The sequence below is a fragment of the Crassostrea angulata genome, chromosome 1 (assembly GCF_025612915.1).
Source record: "Crassostrea angulata isolate pt1a10 chromosome 1, ASM2561291v2, whole genome shotgun sequence".
NCBI classification, from domain to species: domain Eukaryota; kingdom Metazoa; phylum Mollusca; class Bivalvia; order Ostreida; family Ostreidae; genus Magallana; species Magallana angulata.
In genome coordinates this window covers 2,914,737-2,938,398 of record NC_069111.1, presented here as the reverse complement: position 1 = coordinate 2,938,398, position 23,662 = coordinate 2,914,737, and the positions used below count along the sequence as shown (strand labels likewise).

General features: G+C 35.3%; 1 protein-coding gene across 1 annotated transcript; it reads right to left on the bottom strand.

Annotated features, from left to right (window-relative positions):
- Positions 1-155: 155 nt before the first annotated feature.
- LOC128168404 (vacuolar protein sorting-associated protein 11 homolog) lies at positions 156-23,609 on the bottom strand. Its single transcript, XM_052834663.1, has 29 exons — positions 23,547-23,609; positions 23,048-23,122; positions 22,399-22,572; positions 22,235-22,285; positions 22,075-22,140; positions 21,846-21,943; positions 21,289-21,433; positions 20,824-20,913; positions 20,485-20,621; positions 19,482-19,623; positions 19,287-19,366; positions 18,984-19,137; positions 18,506-18,652; positions 17,828-18,019; positions 16,786-16,891; positions 15,892-15,921; positions 15,055-15,155; positions 14,009-14,092; positions 13,747-13,797; positions 13,552-13,640; positions 8,209-8,283; positions 6,719-6,810; positions 5,648-5,733; positions 5,215-5,336; positions 3,126-3,224; positions 1,215-1,274; positions 848-914; positions 594-659; positions 156-455 (listed from the first exon to the last, which is right to left on the bottom strand). The coding sequence occupies exons 1-29, from the start codon at positions 23,559-23,561 to the stop codon at positions 387-389; spliced, it is 2,763 nt and encodes a 920-aa protein (XP_052690623.1). The 5' UTR covers positions 23,562-23,609; the 3' UTR covers positions 156-386.
- Between the last annotated feature and the right edge of the window lie 53 nt (positions 23,610-23,662).

The window sequence follows — 23,662 nt, the reverse complement described above, 5'->3', positions numbered from 1 at the left end:
CAAACCTGAATGAATTTCTTCACCCAGATTACTACCAAACTTAAGTTTTATCCTAATTCTCTGTGTTCATTAAATACAGTTTTAACATTACTAACTCTTTTGTGAATTATGAAAACATGGGTGAAAACATTGAGTAATGCACAAAATAACACAAGTTGTTAAAAACATCAAATGTTTTAATAATTATATACATATAATCCATTCAAAACAATTACACTTAGGTTTGCTGAAACAAAGCGATCACAAGATAACAATATTGCACTGAGGAGTCCCAGATCTAGCTCCGGTAGTGTGTTTGTGTGTCAGGCAAGTCATCACGACTCCTGGGGTCTGCTGTACCGCTGCCTGGGTAACCATTACTGGCATCACCCGCCACCCGGTGAAATCTACACATACCGGCTGGTGGCCGGGGATTTAGAGGTCTGTCTGGCAGGTGAATCCGTGATCAGGGTCACCTGGAAAAGGAGGAAACAAACATTCTGATATGTTGTTAATTGGTAGGAAGACAAAATTTGTGTATTCCTTGTAAAAAAAATGTTTGACACTGCTCATAGGTAGTTATAACAGGGATTGGCCAGGAGGATTAGAATTACCTTATTGAAAACTCCTCTCCCAAAGTAGTCTGCCACCACTGAGAAGCCATCTTGAGATCTTTGTAACTGTAACAAAAAAAAAGATCAAGATATACCAGAGGCAATAACTGTATGATCTATCAGTACTGAAATGGATTATTTGATGATAGTCTTAGAATTACAACTAGTGCAGTTGCTTGATGCTGGTCTTACATCAGAGCTATGTGACAGGGTGTTGGAGATAACATGGAGCATACACTGATGGATCCTGTTACCTGATTATGGAACTGTTCGTGAAGATCTCGGCTTTGTTCCTGGGCTCGAATGATATCCATGATTTTCCTGGAAATAAACATAGCTGTCATGTGTAGTGTATTAGTGGAACCAACTGTCGCGGTGGATGAGTCACTCCACTTAGACACCCCCAAACTCTTGACAAACACAAAACCCCCCAGAATATAACGAGTTTGGCACTCTATGGTTTGTACTTGTACAGAAGTTAATCAGCGCAATCTGCTTTATGTCTAATATTTGGGTGGCTTACCGATTACCAATGAAAACAAAGGTCTGTGTCAGATACTTTGTACATTTTGATATAGAATTTCAATCTCAGTACACTTTTCTACAAACATGTTTGTTTACCTGTTTTCTGCAGCACAAACTGGACACTCGGAGTCGTTTTCAGCATAACTTTCAAAGCAGCTGGAAAAGAAAACACAATAAATACTCAATTAAGGTGTAAAAGATTAAACAATAATGTGATTTTCTTTCAGTTTACAAAGAAGTACCGTACATGGTGCATGTATTGTTTCTTGTTAAAATGAAAAAATAGAGAAACAAAAAACATGCTGAAGCTATATTGATTATGATGTTATTTTGGGAACGGAAATAATTGAAATAGCATTTGAAAAACCTGATCAATGCTTGTGATTGACATGCGGTGTATCTAGGAGGCCTACTCTCCCAGGTAGATACAAAGTACGCAATAATCTGAGAGATGTAAAATACTTTGTGTAGAGGGACTGAGTGCGTCTCCAAAAGAAAGAGACACAAACGCGTAAAAATCAATTTTTTTTTCATGTGTTCACCATTTTCTGTAATTCAAATAAAAATGACTTTAAAAAGCCATTACAGACGAAACTAATGAGTGTCCATGTGCTTGAAAGATAAAAAATTATTTCAAAAATAGCAAAATTAGATACACTGTACTGTAAAAAATTCCAAATTAACGTTGGTATATAGTGACTGTTGTATATAAAGTGATTACCATAGTATAGGGTGATTGACATAGTATGATGGAATAGACATGGTGTAAGTTGGTTGGCATAGTATAGGATGATTGATATAGTGTAAAGTGTTAGACATAATGATAATAACATACTGATTCACATAGTGCCACACTGTTGGTAGTTGAAGTAGATTGACAAATTTTAAATGATTGACTTAGTGACACATTTCTGGCAGTAGGAGTAGGTTGACATAGTTTAGAATGATTGACATAGTGACATAGTTCTAGTGGTTGGAGTAGGTCAACATAGTTTAGAATGATTGACATAGTGACATATTTCTGGTGGTAGGAGTATGTTGACATAGTTAAGTGATTTACATAGTCACATTTTTCGAGTGGTAGGAGAAGGTTGACATAGTTTAGGTTGATTGACATTGTGACATATTACTGGTGGTAGGAGTATGTTGACATAGTTTAGAATGATTGAAATAGTGACCTATTTCTGGTTGTAGGATAATGTTGACATAGTTTAAAATGATTGACATAGTGACCTATTTCTGATGGTAGGAGTATGTTGACATAGTTTAGAATGATTGACATTTTGACCTATTTCTGGAGGTTGGAATATGTTGAAATAATTTAAAATGATTGACATAGTGACATATTTCTGTTGGTAGGAGTATCTTGACATAGTTTTGAATGATTGACTAAGTGACATAGTTCTGTTGGTAGGAGTATCTTGACATAGTTTAGAATGATTGACATTGTGACATATTTCTGTTGGTACGAGTAACTTGACATAGTTTAGAATGATTGACATAGTGACATATTTCTAGAGGAAGGAGTATGTTGACATAGTTTTGAATGATTGACTAAGTGACATTTTACTGTTGGTAAGAGTATATTGACATAGTTTAGAATGATTGTCATAGTGACATATTTCTAGTGGTAGGAGTATGTTGACATAGTTTAGAATGATTGACATTGTGACATATTTCTGGTGGTAGGAGTATGCTGATATAATTTTGAATGATTGACTTAGTGATATACAAAATGTATTTCTGTTGGTAGGAGTATATTGACTTAGTTTAGAATGATTGACGTAGTGAAATATTTCTGGTGGTAGGAGTAGGTTGGATTGACAAAGTAGAGAATTAATGACATTACAACATACTGCCAGTGTAGGAGTAGGTTGACGCAAACACGATGAATATAATATATATAATATAGTATTAACATATTGGGACATGCTGCTGGTAGTAGAAGGAGGATGACATAGAACAGAATGATTAACATAGTAAAGAATAATTGACACAGTGACTTACTGCTGATGGTAGGAGTGGGGCTCGCACAAGAAGTGAACAGATGGCAGCTCCAGGGGGTGGTTACAAATGTTACACTTGGAAGCCTGAAATACCTTGGCCCTAAAGATAAAGTATAAATTTATGAATGTCAAGTTTATAAGGAATATAGTTTCAAGTATTGTGTTTTCTTGATTACTGGTATAATCTCCTTGGTCCTGAAAATTTAAATTTTAGAAAATACCAGTCCAGATCAATCAAGTTTATAAAGAATACATGTATCTTGCTTTACTGGGAAATGTGCATAAACATATTTGAAATCAATATGGTAATTAGTCTGCAACAAGAAAAAACAAGTCTGTAAATAAGAATCCGCTCTGTAACAGCATCCTGGCCGACAGCTATAAATCTTCCCCCGTGTGCTGCAAGTCTCCAGATACAGTTAAGCTCTCTATTATTATGTTAAATATCTATTTATGGTGCATGCGAACCCTGGTTCAATATCCCCCACAGCTGTTAGGGGACACCAGGGGCCATTATTAGTGTGTCCCAGATGTTATTGACTAGCTCCTTTAGTACAGTAATGCAATGCAAATTTTCACACATCTCCAGTATGGACGTTCCCATTAATCTGCACAGCGTGTGGATCTGATTTCCTTTCAAAGTGCTAATCAATTTAATAATTAATGTTTTTAAATCACACGTTCCGATGCTCAATATAGCTTGAGATCGGGGAGAAATCTGGCCTGTATTTTATTCTGCTGTATTATTGACAACTTTCTGATAACTTCTCGTTTTTCACCTGATAATTATTTGATGGCATCCCTATGAAGTTCCACAAAGGTATCATAGCTAACTATCAATTATTATTTATACATAGATTTTCAGAGTTCAATAGAATGTAACAGGAAGAGAATGTAGCTGTTCTCTGCACAAAGTAATCCAACCACTGCTGGTTAAACTCCTTGCCAGCATATTTCAATTCATTGTTTTTTTGCGAGTTATTTGTGATGATTTATACATAAGGTTTTCAGATATCAATACAATGTAAAAGGAAGTGAGTATTGCTGTACTTTGAACAGATTAATCCAATCAGTGCTGGTTAAATTCCTTGCGAGCATATTTCAATTATGTATTTTGTGAGTTATTGTGATTAGGTTTTCAGAGATCAATACAATGTAAAAGGAAGTGAGAATTGCTGTACACTGAACAGATAAATCCAATCAGTGCTGCTTAAATTCCTTGCCAGCATATTTCAATTCATTATGTTTTATTGCCAGTATTATAACATAATATTGTAATTACAGTTTTCAAGATAATTTTTTAAAGAGGGAAGGGATTGTATGCTTTACAGAAAAAGAATTCCTTTTCACTAGGTCTGTCAACAGAGAATTAGCAAGGATGGAAAAAAACTGATATCGCTCACAATTTGCTTTGTCTGAATAAAACTTTCTCTAATTTTTACTCATGATACTACTAGAATTACTGTGTTAGAGTCACATAACAATTTTAAAGGATAACATTAATATTGCATGTATCACCATTAAACAATAATTCTAATACTGTATTGTATAACATAGAAAACAGCAGCATATATTTTTATCCCAATCATAATTCCATGTTCAAGAGTTTTAGAAGTGTTAATCAGTTGTTGATGAGTGGTATGTGAAAGTTACGTATGACAACAGGTAAATATCTTCAAACTATATTTGAACAAATATTGCAGTGTTTCATTGAAAAGGTTGTCAATTATCCATTTCTTTGATTTTCTAAACACGCAATATTGTAAAAACAGCATAGTAGCAGTGATAGCCTAAGACATTCTGTTAAAAATTGTCTACAGAGCATACACACATATGAATAGATAATAATAAACTCTGAAATGTCAAGTAAAACATCTGTGGTGATAGTTGGCAATAAAAGAATTTTTTGAACTGGAAACAGTTCATTTTGATGTCAGCTCATGTCCAATTACCACCATTTTTTGGGGTGGGTGGTGGTTTGAGGGGTTCCGTTTGAATAAAACAACATGGAAAGAAAAAAAATACTGTTGAAATAGTTCACCTGAACAGCCCTCTATAAGGGGTATAAAGGGCAGACAACTCCTACTTACGTTGTCTTCAGTTCCTCGATTTGCGCCCGCTTTTTGTCCGTATCTTCTCTGTACTGCTTTATCAACCTCTCGTCTTCGGCGATTTGGTCATTTTCCATCTGCAGCCTTCGAATGATATAGTCCTAGAACAAAGAGTAAAACTATAAAACAAAAAAGGCCATGTTGAAGCTCTGTATACTTTTACAAATTTCTTTCCCTCCTTATTCTTAAAATCATATCATGGTTTTCTTCAAAGTTGATACCAAGTAGTTCGAATATGCTAAACTTTCTTTTATGAATCCATTTTTACCATATCTAATTGCTTCAATTCTAATAAAATCCATACAAATTTATATTAATCAAACTGTATTGATGAAATATTAATCTAATATTCTATTTTATCAATACTTTGCTGTTAACGACATGTACAGGTACTTCACAGTTGTGCACTCACCTTAACAACAGACAATGTCGCTGTGGAATTATGGGCCAAGGTTTGAATCACAAGTAATGGAGGCAGAAGGTTCTTCTTGTCTATTTCTTATCCCAAGTTAAGAAAACAGAGGAGTTGATAGTATAGTTTTTTTTCCCACTTTCACTAATTGATTGGGTCTACCTTTGATTAATTGTTCTATGGAACAAAAATATCACTTGCTTTCTTAAGCTGATGGAAGGTGGAAAATTTTCATTTTGCATATTTAATTGTACAGTGATTGCACAATGGAGACGATAGTTATATGTCAAAGAAATCTGGATATGATGTCATAATCTAAATACATTGAAAAATTGTTTGTGCCACAATATATGTGCTATTTCATCCATTCACATTGAAATTACTAGATGTATTAGCTAATCTTGTTGTGATTTTTATGTAAAAAATACCCTTTAGAACATCACCTTATATGCAACATGAGCAAAGATTTCACATATCACAAATTTAATTAATTTCTTGAAACCTGGAAATGAATGATGAAAGAAGAAGCCTGTATACAGAGACAGATATGGCTAAGCACCAGGGATGAGCAATTCTGATTCGTTAACACCAAAATCTGTATTATCCAGTAAGTTTATAGTACAATTTCAGGATTAAGGGAATAAAACAGACTTCGATGTAAGCATAAATTAATTACAAGCATTTTTGTTGTGAATATGTTTAACAGTATTATAATAGACAAAACTGATCTTGTTCATCTTAAGGGAATTAAACATACTTTGTTATAGGCATGATTCTTTGAGATGGTGTTGGCTGTATCTGTGTATCTGTGTTTTACTGTACACACAAGACTTTATTCGTTTATCTTAAGGGGAACTTAACAGTCTAGAATGCTGTAAAGGTGAATTCAATACAATAGGATATGTTTGCTACAATCATGTTTGTTTGCATAAATAAAACTGATTTTGTTAATTTTAAGGGAAATTAAACAGAACTGGGTGTAAACAAGAATTCACTATAAAGGTGTTTGCTGTAACTGTGCTCCACTGTATTGATATAAGGCTCATTTTGTTAACCGTCAGTGAAGGATACGGGATAGGACCTCCATCAGCTGAGGTTTACAATCATCCTCCTTCCTGGCAAAGTATGATAGCGCCTGTACCCACAAGTTAGAGTCTTGTTGTCTGAAAAAGAGACAGAGACATAAAATAGGAAAGTGTCTAAAACCCACAAATTAGAGTCTTGTTGTCTGAAATAGAGACATAGAAATACAATACAACAGCGCCAGTACCCACAAGTTAGAGTCTTGTTGTTTTAAATTGAGATTCAAGTCTGTCATCAACATCAACACTATCAAATATCAGAGATAAGAATTACCCCCAAGGGGATTAGAATTACCTCAAGATTAGAATTACCATCAGGGGATTAAAATTACCAGGTACCTCAAGAGGATTAGAATTACCACTGGGGATTAGAATTACCTCAAGAAGATTAGAATTACCATCAGTGGATTACCATCATCATCATGGTATTACCATTTACACCAAGGGATACTTATTACCATTAAAGGTTAACAATCACTATTGAGGACTTTCAATCCCAAACCATCCATTTATTATAGTGGCTTGAACTCAAAAGAGGAAAGACGTGAGGGTATGGACTGTAGTCTATATTAAAGTTTCTGCAATATTTTTTAGACAGCAATTGTCATCAAGGTGGAGCACATGGCTCAGTGGTTATGGGCATTAGGCCTGTAACCGAAAGGTCTCTGGTTCAAACTCCTCTGTGGTCACTTGATGTTGTATGTTGTGCACTTAGACAAAGCACTTTATCTACATAGTCTCAGTCCACCCAGCTGAAATTGGGTTCTGGCTTTCACTGTGGGTCAACCTGGAATGGACTGGTGTCCCATCTAGGGGGAGTCAATGACTCTAATTTGCTTACATGTAGCTCCATGGAAACCGGGGATAAGCACTGGTCATATGCATCTTCATGGCACAGAGAAGGAATTGTCATCAAACTTTACAAATGGATATTTTCCATTAGAAATATAAACAATATAAAACATTAATATTTTGAATTCTGCAATGAATAAATGGACTCCGACCCAGGAATTTTACAGTGAGACCAATTAATGAATCAGTGAAGAGACAGCAAAAAAGAATCTTCAAGCAAACAATGATACTACAGTCTGTATACATACATGTACAAGGGTAAATCAAATGATGCAGAGACAATGTGGCTGTCTGTCATATAGATTTCATTAAAGTCACAACTGACACATCAATTTATGCACAAGCATTTACTTTATTGATATGTGAAGTTTATTTTTTGAATAACACAATACTTGGCAGTGCGCTGTGACCTCATTTTTGCAGTTTTAAATTTTGAATTCAACTTAAATATAAAGGGATATATTTAATTTTTTGAGCTCAAATAAATGGAAATTATCGCTTAATTGTGTCTACCAAGTTTTGTGATAATACGACATGTTAAGTAAAAAAGCTACACCAAAAGTCTTTGTATTTTTTTTATTAATGTTGGCCATATACATGTAAGCTAAACCAACACTGTGTACTTACCCAAACTTTTTACAGGTTTCTATGACGTTTACATAGTCGTCATGCTCCATGTGGTACCTCAGTATCTGCTGGTATCTGTATTAAAAAAAATATCTAAGTCACACCATTTATACATACTATGTAACCATTCTCTCATAGCAAAGAAATCCTAACTGAGGCCGTACATGACCAGATGACCCATTCAAATGTCTCTTGTACGACTATGAGATGTCTCTGATGAGGTTTACAATGTAGATTTTTGTCTTTGAATTTCAGACTTTAGTGGATTCTCTGGATACTCATCACGATCTACTTAGCTAAGCATAAAACAATTAAATCAATACTGGTGCTACTGTGGAGATTCCATAAAATACCAACTCAGTGTCTGTCAGAGGAAAACAAGTCTACATCAATGCATAATACCAAAAAAAACCCCCACATTATATTTGTACCCACCCTGCTTGATAATTCATAAGTATGACAGTCCAATGATTTATTTATGTCCTTTGTCTCCTAATTAGGCCAGAACTCCACAGGGCACTTAAGATTTGGATATCAATGTTGCTTAGTGCTGCTGGGGCATTAGTGCTCTCAGGGGTAATTACTTCATTAATTTCTACCATAGATTAAAGCCCAAGGATTATATGACATTTCTTCCCTGCCAATACACTCAATATTGTATAAGTATGTTGGTATATCAACAAGTGTATAAGTATGATTAACTTATTGTTCCTTAAAGTCTATAGGTGAGGGGCTGCCATTCCATTAAAGGAATGAAGAGGTATAAGGACATTCTCCAACTCAATCAACCTTCAAGTAGACAATTTAATCTTTTAAAAGCTAATTCAGGGAGAAGCAGCAAGATGATATAATGCCAAACTTTCAGCGGTTTCAATATCTGAGTGAGCAGAATAGCCGGTTCAGCTGTGAGGGGCACCAGACTTAATACCAGTGAACATACTGCATTGTTATGCCAGTAGCAAAATGAACTTTTTGCTAAAGTATATCTACCCTCAAAAAAAAAAAAATGGATTGGAAAAAGTATTTAAAAATCAGCGTTCTTACTGCTAACACTGGTTGTTAAGTAGGATTTTTTGACAAACAATATGTTGTTAGGCCACACGATTTAACACCATAGTTTACGTGGTGGTTGTTATTGATGACATCATGTACCTGTTTCTCCTATTTGAAAATCACGTTCTCATTTGTAAATGCGCAAATAAATATCCAGTAGCACTAATAACTTATCACAGCATTCATAATCCTTCTTTATCCATGCTCATGATCTTCAACTCATTTAAAAAAGAAACCAAAAAAAAATATATTCCAACACTGGTATCAGTATTGTATTGCAAATAAAGAAACTGAAGATAAATCTGGTGATATAGAGCAAAAATTAGAAAGTAAGCACTCTACATTTATTGCATGATGGTGAGGGAAATATGAAGATATATTCCTCCAAGAAAAATCATATTTCTTGAGGGCTTTGATTTTTCTGGGGGAATAAATCTTCATACTTCCTGAACAATCATGCAATAAAAGTTTTATTGTACCGAAAAACATATGATTATATAAAATACCTCAAATTCTAATAATTTTCAACTTGTCGAGAGCAATAACGTCGTGATCATTTGTTTTTTCTTATTGCCTCTCTTTTCTTTCATAAATTCGAATCAAATGTAGTAAAACTTGTTTTTGTGGCATAGAGAGAATTCAAACGATAAATTTGATTTTATCATATATGTCAAATTCGAATGCTCTTATTAGCTTTTTCATACCTTTGGAATGAGATTTCTGAAGAGGTGAGACACAATATTTATTTCCTGGGAGACACAACGTTTTGTTCGCCCTGTCACGTGACTCTCTAGACCAATCAGATGATGCGTTATATAGAATAATCATATTGAGGTATAATAAAATATTTTGCAGATCGACCTTAATCATGTTAAGTGGATAATAAATTGTCTGTAAAATTATCATACTTCGGGTATTCAGTGGAGAAAATAAAAAACGATGATTATTCTAATTAGTCTCTCTGTAAAACTAGTTTAGAAAGACTTAAAAACCTTCATATTTCTGTGACCACATTGAAAGCAGTTAAAAGCTTACTGTGGAACTACCTGTTAATTTTCACCATGTGTAATTAGCACTATTACAGGAGACATTAGAGCGACTTTGTTAGTGGATCCGTTCATTATGTAACAATCTGATTTAGTGGTCAGTTTGAAAAGGTCACTCAGGTACTCTACTTGAAGGTTACACCTTTTGTAACACTGGTTAAGAGAGGTCAAGTACACCTGACACGGCAGGTATATTACACCTCTAAGGTTTCCTTCTTCAGGTGATTTTCTGGTACAAGTTTGTTGTTGTCACCTTTTTCTGGGTGCCATTCAAGCTTTCAAGTTTAACCCACACATTTAGAAAATGCTATGATTAAAAAGGTCAACTAAAAACACAAAGACAAGCTGTAAGATATTGAAATTATCAGCTTCTTATAATAAATATACATATTATATAGAGAATGAATATTTCAAATGTAATATTATAAAAATAGTGCCTGTTTGGGAGGGTAACAGTTGAAATTGACACCCCGAGAAAACCGTTGTCAACCGACGCGAAGCGGAGGTTGACAATGGATTCCGAGGGGTGTCAATTTCAACTGTTATCCTCCCAAACAGGCACTATTTATTTTGTTATACTGAATGTCTTAATTTTTATGAAAATAGGAAAATTTTACTGCTTTTATATAGGAATAACGTGAATTCTACAGCAAACCGTACGCGCATTATTTTTGCGCATGTAACATCTTTTATTGTTATACTTTCATGTTAAATACTGAAATCTGATTGGATAAGACGCATTTAATAATATTTACTATTACCCTCAGCGTTAGCAACGCACTTGGCAACGGGTAACATTAAAAAATGTTACATGCGCGAAAATTGTGCGCGTACGGTTCGCTGTAGAATTCACGTTATTCCTATATAAAAGCAGTAAAATTTTCTTAAAAAATTTAAAAAAGACATTCAGTATAACAAAATAAATAGTGCCTGTTTGGGAGGATAACAGTTGAAATTGACACCCCTCGAAAACCATTGTCAACCTCCGCTTCGCGTCGGTTGACAATGGTTTTCTCGGGGTGTCAATTTCAACTGTTACCCTCCCAAACAGGCACTATTTATATAATGTTACCTGTTGCTAAGTGCGTTGCTAACACTGAGGGTAATAGAAAATATTATTAACTGCGTCTTAACCAATCAGATTTCAGTATTTAACATGAAAGTATAACAATATATAAATAGTGCCTGATTGGGAGGGTAACAGTTGAAATTGACACCCCGAGAAAACCATTGTCAACCGACGCGAAGCGGAGGTTGACAATGGTTTTCGAGGGGTGTCAATTTCAACTGTTATCCTCCCAAACAGGCACTATTTATTTTGTTATACTGAATGTCTTTTTTAAAATTTTTAAGAAAATTTTACTGCTTTTATATAGGAATAACGTGAATTCTACAGCGAACCGTACGCGCATAATTTTCGCGCATGTAACATTTTTTAATGTTACCCGTTGCCAAGTGCGTTGCTAACGCTGAGGGTAATAGTAAATATTATTAACTGCGTCTTAACCAATCAGATTTCAGTATTTAACATGAAAGTATAACAATACATTATATGTACCCATTATATGATCGAACTATAATAACCTATCTGAAAGATTTCTATCGACATATTTTTCAGAAAAGAGTCATTTTAAAAGTGTTTCATGACACTCATAAAAATACTTCATCTTGGTCAGTCTTTTGCATGTAAGAAAAAGTTAATATCAGAAAAAAAAACAACAATTTTATGTTATTTGTGTTTGAGATAATTCAGGAAGTCTGAATACAACTACATGTGTTAAGAAAGCGAGGTTTTCAGACCCCATGAATTAATCTATAATACACCAATTTATCAAGGTCAGTCTATGAAATTTTGTGCTCTGTATCACCTCATATTGTTTCAGTTTTTTTTTCATTTGTAATACAAATACACAGAAGGATTACATGTAATAAGTTTTTACATGTTCCAGACTGTAGTGGTCCAGTCGGTTGACCTGATTTTTCCCCCGGGGGCTGGAGTTCCAAGCCACAGTGTATTGATCTTTGGCGTAGGTCACTTTGATGTCATATACTGGTGCAATGACATACTGTGAAACCATTTAAAATCTCTGGAGACTAATTTTTGTGGATTGTGAACATTGAACATTTTATGAGGAAGTTGTTTAATAAAGAATGCAGATGGAGATGTAAATCTGATGGTGACTGCCCATTAGGCCATAAAAAATTAATCTCTTGATTCTCAGGCCAACATTTTCAAAAACAGATGCGGTCGGGCAGTGATAATTTTTTATTTTTATTTTATAAACAAAAGGATGCTGTATTTTTCTTTTTATTTTAACATGTGCAATTCTTATTCAAATCCAGAAAAAGCGATGTTTAAAAGCAAATAAATAGTTACCTTAATTGCAATGAATTTATCGGATTTATAAGCTCAAACTAAATGAAATAATTAAGTCATCATTTTCAAAAATCACCACAACTACAAGGCTTAAGAAAGCCATGTGTTTAAGCACGATATTAAGTATAGAACAAGCTGTAGGAACTCTCCTCCTATATGCATTTGAGGTTAAAAGATGTTCCTCTTCATATCCCGACACTAAAATCATTGCTGTCACAATTATAACTTAAACACAGCATCTCGTAACGACACTTTGGCGTCCATTTGCCATTGTTATAATAAAATCTGAATTATTGCGATGTTTGCAATTATGTTCTTTATTAAGTCAAGCATTCAATTTAAGGATTCATTTAATGAAATAAAAGGACAATGCACAATGTTAAATCAGATGTGTGTAGGACTGCATGAGAAGCAAGGAATTAATTTTTGATGGTTTTACAAAAAATTGTAAAAATTTGCCCATCTTGAATTTTAAAAATTTCAGTTTTTTTTTAAATAACATCTCTGTTTAGATACATAAGCAGTTTCTCATGATTCAATCATCAAAAAGACCTCCAGGTGAGTTTTTTTCATACAAGTACAAAAGGACAGCAGATAGAGTTACCCACAGGCGGGCCTTTAGAATCAACTAAGTTTTATAAGTAGGGCTTTCCTTACAGGTATACAATCCAAAAACGCTTAAAAGTGACCTTTTTCACAAAGGTACAAAATCCAATAAGAATTACTGGTTGGCTTTTTCTTACTGATATACAATCCAATAACACTTACAGGGTGAGCTTTTTCAACAAAACCTTCAGGTGACCCAACAAAACCTACAGGTGACCTTTTTTTTTTTTTTTTACAGGTATACAACCCAACAAAACTTACAGGTGGGCTTTTTCATACAGGTACAAAATCCCGACCTTGAAGTCGTTCATCTGACACAGAACCATGGCCTGGTCTAAGTCATACTTGGCCTACAAAAAATATAAACAGTCTGAACAGTGTGTCATTTAGACAGGGTCTGATCACGTACTACAATCAGAGTAAAAAGTTTCAGAGAAAACTCCTGTCACATCTTACATCTGGGTTCTTGAGTAGTTCCTCTGTCTTCCTCACTCGCTCTGTTTTTTTCTGTTAAACAAACAAAATAATATCAGATTCATGTTCACAAATGTCCCTACATAAAAAAAAGTTCAAATTGATCATACAATACACAACTGATTTACACTCACTGATGACACAACATTATTATGAGCAATCTGTGATGTGTATTAACCAGAAAATACTTTGTGAAGCAACATTAGAAAATTGATACAATAAATTTAAGTGTGTGGCTGCTTACCATGCTGTCGGTCTCGTGTACAATGTCATGTAGGTACAGCTCTAACAGGGAGTTGTAGAGTAGACTCGGAGAGTTAGGCTGGACCTGTGTACAAACACCAAACATTTTTAAAATCTATTATCTAGAGAACTAGAAAATATTCACCTCCATAACACTTACAGAAAAGTCAGGATTACCACTGAAGCACATATTAGTACATGTAAATGTTAGAGTTACTTCCCTTTACATCATCAGCGTGTTATGGCATTTGTAAACGTCATTAAGAAAAATGTTACGAAACCAAGTCAGCATGAAACAACGGTCAATTTCAATGTTACTTAAAGCTGACATGAATTCATAAAAGCATTCGGTCGCCATATTAGTTTTGATCATTCCTCAACTGCCACTGGGGTATATATTATACCAGTGGAGAAAGTTACGGTCCGTTGCTTTCTGATCGAGGCAATCAGGTTGCACGGACTTCTTAATGCATGAACTACACATTGTAGTAAAATGTTTGTAAGAAAAGAATAAAGGAAACTACAATCAATAAAACATAGACATATTTATTCTTAGAAAGAATTTTCAAGGTATCTGGATTATTCTGCACAAATAGGGCTGTCTTACTTCGCATGCAATCGAACACGTGTGTCGTTAATACAGAGTGCATAAGGTCTGCTTCTTTTTTAAGATCTGCCGCAGTGTGTGGATTGCGCATTCGTGATGTTGTCACATACACAGGAAAACGTTCTGCAATTATCGAAGATTTTTGAAGGATTTATTCCCTACCAGTGCAGTGGTTGTATTATTTTTGTTCAAAACGCTTTTCTGCAAGTTTTTTCGTCCAATGTAACGTGTTCGGGTGAATGATATACCTGAATGCGGTGAAGCATGAATAGTGCTATCTGCCTTATATTGGGGGGGTGTAGCGATGAGCAGAACAATAGAAATCGACAACTAATATGGCGGTAGAAGGAGATAAAAGGGAAATAATGCGTATTTATGAATTCATGTCAGCTTTAACAGACAGTACCACAGCGTTGTTGTCCGGACAGTATATTACTTACCCTAATCATGTGTTCCAAGAACTCAGTCAACCTTTCCGAGTTGTTGACAAAGATGTGGATGAAGTTTTCTGCCTGCGCCTTCTCAATGTGGCCAACTGTTCCTGTATAAGATAGAGAATGACAAAATAGTTCAGTCTTACCCATAACAAACACAGAAATAATTCCCCGGTGTCACCAACTTTACTCAAGTCAAAACTCAGCCTTATGTCTGAGTTTTTACCTCAAATTCATGCACTTTTCCTTTAAAGGGGCATGGTCACAATTTTGGTCAAAAATTATTTTTTCAATTTAAATGTTTAAAATGCCTAAGTAATGTATTTTTAACATGCAACCAAAATTTGAGTGTCTTTCATTGAATTATGAGTGAGTTACAAAGCTTACAATTCTTTGCTATGTAAAGCAAGTTTTTATTTACATTTTGAATGTTGAAGTGAAAATTTCAGTTTTAGACCTAAAATGAATGTATTAAATGTTAGGAACTGTTTATCTATGCTTAAAATGAATAAAATAATAGACAAATCAGCTTGAAAAAGACAAACAATTGTGAGCCCTGTATCTTGCTTATAACTTAACAACTGAATCTCAAATTACATTTGATCATTTGGATTACATTTTAATAACATTGTAAATAATAAAATCGAAAATATAGAATTTGACAAATATCGTGATCATGCCCCTTTAAACAAATCTGAGTTGAGGACTGAGTTGAGTGAGATAAAAATTTGGGTGACGGCGGGGCCTGACCAATACTGTGTACAGAATGAGTAATTCTCATTTTATACTGGTACCCCGGTAATTCTTTTTTAGAACATGCAGAGAATATACAGACTTACTTACCATCATACATATTTTGGTCAACTAGTGGCTCTAAAACAAAAATTAACATATTCATTAAAATTAATACAATTCTGAAGACTGAAAAAAAGATTATGTTTAATGTTATATACTGTTAAAGGGGCATGGTCAAGATTTTGGTCAAATTCAATTTTACTAATTTATTATTTACCATACAATAGGAATGTATTTTTAATGATCAAGTGAAACGTGAGTGTCAGTCGTATAGAGTTATAAGCAAGATACAGGGCTCACAGCTCTTTGTCATCTAAACAAGGTTCGTGCCCTGTTTTTGTTTACATAGGTTCAATATACCAGTATAAAATCTTTTTCAAGCTGATCTGTCCATCATCTTATTTGTTTTAAGCATAAAAAAGAGTTCCTAATGTTTAACAGTTAACACATTCATGTGAGGTCTAAAACTGGAATTTTAACTTTCAAAATGTGAACAAAAGCTTTGTTTACTAAGCAAAGAATTGTAAGCTATGTAACTCGCTTATACCTCAACAAATGATTTTCAAATTTTGGTTGCCTATTAAAAATGCCTTACTGAAGCATTGTAAACATTAAAATCGGAAAAATAATATTTGACCAAAATCGTGACCATGCCCTTTTAATAGTCAAAATTGATTCTAGCAAATCAAAATACTGTAAGTTACAAAGGAAAAAAATCTTATCCAAAAAGATCCATGCTCACAATAAATCACAATTGATAAAAATATCATTATCATAACAGAATGGAAACGTTATTCTGCTGGGCAGACCCCCCTAAAAATCCGCAAATAATCTTGAGTTTACTATACAGATGATTTTGGAATTAAACACAGAGGTAGACGTCATAATGACCCATTAGAACAGATGAGGCTGGTGTTATAAATACACAGATAATATACTGACTGTCCGTCGGGCGGTAGTCCGTACACAGTCTTTTAAGCAGCTCTGTAGTTTCCTGGGGCACCTCTGCCATCAACACTTTTCCATATCTCTTCACATTTTTCTCAGCCTGGAAAACATAGTAAAATGTGACATACACTTGCTACAATCATAATCAAGAAACATTCCAGACTTTACTTTTCTTTTTTTTTTTTTTTGGGGGGGGGGGGGGGGAAGTACACTTGCAGACTGAGAAGTAATTATTGGTATTGTTGTTACAGCATCATTAGTAAAGCACAAAATTTTGAGAAATTTTGGTCAGTTTATTCACAAACTCAAATGTTTATCGAGATAAGAAACACAGCAACAGTTTGTATTGGTATAGCCATTGTCCATGAATTTAAGAAGAGTGTTTTCTTAAAAACTTTGCAATGCAATCCATCCAAATTAAAGCCCTTGAAGAATGTGAATGATTAAACATATCGCTGGCCTACCTCAGAGAACTCGAGCTTGCTGATTTAACATATCGCTGGCCTACCTCAGAGAACTCGAGCTTGCTGACTAAACATATCGCTGGCCTACCTCAGAGAACTCAAGCTTGCTGACTAAACATATCGCTGGCGTACCTCAGAGAACTCAAGCTTGCTGACTAAACATATCGCTGGCGTACCTCAGAGAACTCAAGCTTGCTGACTAAACATATCGCTGGCCTACCTCAGAGAACTCGAGCTTGCTGACTAAACATATCGCTGGCCTACCTCAGAGAACTCAAGCTTGCTGACTAAACATATCGCTGGCCTACCTCAGAGAACTCGAGCTTGCTGACTAAACATATCGCTGGCCTACCTCAGAGAACTCGAGCTTGCTGACTAAACATATCGCTGGCCTACCTCAGAGAACTCGAGCTTGCTGATTTAATATATTGCTGGCCTACCTCAGAGAACTCAAGCTTGCTGACTAAACATATCGCTGGCCTACCTCAGAGAATTCGAGCTTGCCAACTAAACATATCGCTGGCCTACCTCAGAGAACTCAAGCTTGCTGACTAAACATATAGCTGGCCTACCTCGGAGAACTCGAGCTTGCTGATGTACTGGAGTGCCCTCTGGTACTGCTTGATGTCCTCGAGCTGGATCCGAAGGTACCACTCGTGTTTACCGTGCTTCTCGGCCAGGAACAGAGCATGCTCGAAGTAGCCTGCCTGTCTACAGACCCTGATGGCTGTCTCTACGTCAAAGTCCACCTCCCGGTCCTTGGTCTACAATAACACAGCATCAATAACCATCTAAAGGATTGTTTTTACACCTTTATGTTCAATTCTCATATTTACTTGTGAAATAATCTTAAAAATTCCTAAATGTCACTCCATGATTTAATCTTTAGTTCAGGTACCACTGAACCAGATACTACTGAAGAATGAAATCAACTCTCTATTACAGCACAGCTGTAACTATAACCTTTATATCATGATGAATTCCTCACCACTATGATAACACCATGTTGAATTCATTGATGAATTGACAATGTCTTCATTAATATATTTACATGTACTTTACCATGATTTTGTCAGTTGTTATCATAATAGCATGACATATTGAAGTGTGATTGATATCATGATGAATTTCTCAAAGAATTCATATTAACATGATGAAAAGACATGCAAGTTATCAGAGATATGACTCAATCCATGATAATTTCATCAATGAATTCACAATGACAAGATGACTAGAAGTATGGTTAATACCATGATGAATTCGTCGAGCTTGTTGACATCCTTGAGCTTGGTGTAACAGTTCAGGAGGAGTGTGGTGTGTTCCTCCGTCGCCTGCTGTTGTTTGTGGAGGGCCTGCAGGTACTTAGTCAGGTTGTGGATTCTCTGGGCATCTAGAAACTACACATTGGTATATTTGTGATGAATTTAAATACTTACCAATCACCAAAAAATTAACCCAAAGGTTTGTACAATCATGTACAATCATGAGGTGCAGAAATTCATACTGAAATTACTGTCTGAAAACAGGTAAAATGCAGCAGTATAATCTGCTACTTCTAAATCCAAACTTTTAAACAATGGTTATAAGTGTTATTTACGGTAGTTGATGGGTAACAACATCTCTATGATGTAAATGAGAAAACTCTCATGGAAAAGGCTGGCAGAGATTTTAACCATATGAACGACATTGCAGGCCTCCAGTTTGCCACATTATGAGCAATGTTTATACCTTCCGAATGACGTAGGAGGCCTCGAGTTTGCCGATGGTTTTGATGTACTGGTCTATGGCTCCGTCGTGGTCCCCCTTGCTGTATAGATGATCCCCGTACTGCGTGAAGATGTCTATCAGCCCCTCCTGGTCGTACTGCTGACTTTTAGCCAGACTGAAAGATCACGGAAAAAGCAACAGTACAAACTGGGTCAAGTCATTTACAGAAAAGACACACCAGTGGACAGCGTTATTACAGTAATACAGAGGAAATCACATTGTACTGTGGCAAGAAAGACAACTCTTATTCAACATGGACATTACCTGATGGCTAGTGTGTAGTTATTTTTCTTGAACAACATTTCTAATTTGGTCTGAGTATCTTTTTCTTGCAATTGATATATCTGTAAAAAAAATCAAAAGTAAATTCCCAACAATATTGATATAACAAGCTAGTGACATCTAAAACTGCAACAAATGAGTACGATTGGTTTACTGGTACACTGTTTGAACTCTGACCTTTCTGTCTCCTCCTAGAATGTACACACAGCCCCACTCAGAGAGGACGTCGATGACATCAGGAAAGGGGGCAGAGTAAGCAATGAACTTGTTCTGGATGTCGTACACAGTGACGATGTTCATCTCCATGGTCTGTCCTCCCCTGTGTGATAGAAACATAAACACTGCTATAGAAAACATTGTAAAGCTCTAACAGTCTCCCTCAGTTTCCATACCATACACAGGGGCCATAGGGGGACAATAATGAATATAAATCATAAAACTTTAACAGTCTCCCTCTGCTTAGATACCAGACAAAGGGGCCATAGGGGGAAAATAATGAATATACATGCACATTACAAACTCATTTTACCAGTCATCTGTGTTCAGACTTTGAAGAGTGGTAATTTTAGTAATGACTATTGCTTTTCAATTACTCAGTGACCTAACTATATTACTTCAAGGCTGGAAAATGAGAGTCTTGCATGAAATGCTAATACTATACATAGCTTTTAATTAATTTAGGATTTTTTATAAGAACCTTAAAGCTGAACACTGCTTGTAAGTACTAATAGGCATCGTCACACAGATACCTGGTATAAACCCTTCGATTCTGTTACACTTGATTGTACATCTGAAACTTGTGGCCAACGTGTAATATTCCTTTCATGGTCTTTTGATTTTATGCATTTATTTCTTACTCTATGTGCATATTCTATTTGTAAATAATGCATTGACCAACTTTTTTGATCTTAGTATTCTCCTGGCTTGAAAGAAGTGTGTAAAATTTGATAATTTCATCATGACTGAGTAACACTGTGAGTCAAGATGTACGTCCACACAGGTGAGACCTCTACAGTGAAGTACTTTGAACTGTTTAGACGTCTGTGCCTTATAAAGGGGTTGTAGGGACATCATTGATGAAAGAGAAACATGGCAGACAGTGCCTATTTACGAGCGGCATTCAGATTTCATTCCATTAATTTTTTTTCTTCAAAAACCCAGCTAGAAGTTGTAAACTTACAACTGTACAGGCCTTGGCAGAGTTTTGTCCTCTTTGCCGACTACGATCAGATAGTTCCTGAACCAGTGGAGGCGTAACTTCTCCCCTTCAAAGGCGAGACAAGGTCCCCTGCTATCTGACTGGTAAAAATACACTGCCTGTGGGGAATGAAAAGGGCACATCTTTACTTTTTTAGAGGGTCCAAATTTGTTTGCATAAAAACTCTAAAAATCCTATCAATATACCGGTACATAATTCATATACATGCACATATATTGTAAATGAAAAAATGACTTGAGAAAATAGAGCCGTAAATCCAATTCTTTTGACTTTCACTTTGGAATGAGAAGATATACTTACATCTGGCCTGGCCACCACGAGCTGGTTGTCCTGATTGTGGTCACTCATTACCACACCGCCCAGCTTACCACCAAACTGTTCCAGTGTGTTCTACAACATGTCACAGTCTCTATCAACACAAACAGTGATTACGTCTTAATTCTACATTTTCTTGCATTTTAACTTTGGAAATTTACCAATTAATAAAGAATGTCCAAAATCATTTGTATATACATTTGATAGAGGCTTGTATTCTGTTGTATGGAGAATAAAGATCTAATCTTTGTTAACGAATTAAAATGAACATGTCTTAAGTGAAAACTTTGCAAATTGTTTTATTTAGTATGTTGGAAGAAATGTTCAAGTTTAACAGGCATCAATATCCTCAGGACTTTGTGCTAGTTTTTTTGCCCCATCATGGCATGACACAAACAGCTGTTGTTATTTCCTGAACTTCCTAGACAGTGGCCTAACATGGAGACCTACCTTGGCGTCTTGTTTCCCTGAGATATTGATGGAGACAACACTAGCTTCTGTCACCACGAATAGGAAAATATTTTTGCCCTGGGTTCTAAACTCCAAGGCAGTTACTGGCCTGGAGGTTTCATGGACAATCCTGGACTTGTTGTGCCTGTTAGAAATAAAGAATGGATATCAAGTACCGGTATGCCATATTTTTCTTAACATTAGAACAATTTTAAAAGGAGCTTGGACTTTGGGAAGTTGTGACTAACAACAATGTGATGCATGTCTGTCTATTTCATTGTTGGCCACTCAGCCATGGCACTTTGAAATCAGCTAGATTTGCCTGGCTTTTGAGCTAAGACTACGGAATCTGTGTATATTTCACTTGAAGCCAGTGTCATTTTTAACTTGTTTTGATGCAAGAAAAGGTACTTACATCGAACCCAAAGGCCAACGTATTGTTAATTCTCTGCCATTTCTTATTTTCATTTTTTTAATTAACATCTGTGTAAAGGTTGAATCCCACATCAAACGAGAGACCTGACAGATCTTAATATATCTGTATCTTAGATTCATACCTGTCTCTGGTTACATCGCCCTTGAATAGCATGACACTCCCATTCTCAAAGCCTACTGCCATCCAGTTCAAGTTTTCATGGACAACTAAACATGTAACCTACATCAAAAAATAACTAAATCAATACAAACAAAATTGATACATGTATAAAATTAATGGTGTCATTCTAAAACTAGTATGTGAATCCACCAAGCACCTGTCATGCTATTTTATGAATTTTTAAGTCTTACTGGTGTAGCTTTGTTATTGGGAATGGCTCTGCTAATTCTGGTACAAAGAGGTCCTCCTTTTTCCATCTATAAATTAAAATATTTTAACAATTCTGAAGATACCGTACAAATAGCAATTCTCAAATGAAAGCAAACAGCACCAAATAGCATGTACTAGTACCTTGTCTAAATTCCAGACTTTGATAAGAGGGTTAATGCCCTGTTCATCTTCCTGTGCAATGAAAACTCAACATTACTACAAATGGTCAAAATATTTTTATTTCTTTTTCTCAAAAATTAAATAATATCTAACTATCAACAAGAACAAATGTACAGAAATCTGACCCCTATGGAGACGAGGAGATTGTGCTGTTTTAATTGGTACAGGTGCGACACTCGGATCTCGTACGCCTTGAACATGTTGAGGCTCAGCTGTTTGTTGATCAGGTAGACATAACCTTCATGGTCCCCCACGATCAGCTGGCCCCGCCCACTCACACAGGCCGAGATGTTCACATCCTGTAAAGCAAAACAAAAGTATCACTAGTTAGTACTAGAAACAGACAAATATTACATGTACTGTAATAGTGCATTTTGCCTAAATATTGAATTTACTTTTTTGATTTCAAATTCTTAATAATCTAGAATACAAATTTCTCATGATTTTTGATGGTATGTGATTCTTAGCCAACAATTTGTGTAATTTCTATCCTTGAGCATTGGTCGGTTATTGCACAAGGCAAAATTTAAGCATGATTTGCAAACTGCAGGTATACCAAAGTTGTATATTATATCTCTGTATATTTCTCACACGTTTGCATCAAAATGTGGTTGATAACACACAGTGACACCTGTATGCCATGAATAACTAAACATTGCATCTACAGCACAATTATCTTCACATTGGCTTTACAGTCAAATTTGTTATAGTAAAACCCCACAGACCTCTAACCTGAAAATTACATGTATACATATTACTTTGGGAAGTGTGTACCTTTAATTTGTCATAGACCTGGTCACTCTCTGTGTCCTTAAGAATTTCCTTGTCAAAGAAGTTGAACCTCCTCCACTAAAAGAAACAACCAAAAAAAACATTAGTGAGTTTTATGTTGTTTTTATCATTTGATTTAGTTAAATCTTTAGTATACATGTACAGTGTATATGTATGCAAGTTAAACCCGACAGTCAACACACAGGGGCTCGTCACGAAGTTTTTTCAATCTTTTATATATACCACCTCTATACTATAAAATACACGTGTATTTTATAGTATAGAGGTGGTATATATAAAAGATTGAAAAAACTTCGTGACGAGCCCCTGTGGTCAACATGGTCAATGTTCCTCAACTGCCTGCATGTTGCTTCAGTCTTGTCACAAAAAAATATATACAGATCCTTGATAATCCTTGTAAAACTTCGTGTGTTTTTTCTCGTAAAAAATTTTGCAAGCTCTAAAGGTGTTATTTACAGAAAAATAAAAATGAAACACCTACTTGCAGAAAGGCCATCTTTTCTGAAAAATCACGTGATCGCGCACTGTTTATGTGAAGTTTCGTAAATTTATATGAAAGTTTAAAAGATGCACACATTTGGGTTAGAGAAATTATGA

What these genes read in the sequence shown, in the direction of transcription:
- LOC128168404 (XM_052834663.1), bottom strand. An exon ending in AACTACACACTAGCCATCAG is followed by an intron (nt 19,138 to 19,286) that starts GTAATGTCCATG and finishes GTGATCTTTCAG; the next exon opens with TCTGGCTAAAAGTCAGCAGT. An exon ending in CCTCCTACGTCATTCGGAAG is followed by an intron (nt 18,653 to 18,983) that starts GTATAAACATTG and finishes ACCAATGTGTAG; the next exon opens with TTTCTAGATGCCCAGAGAAT.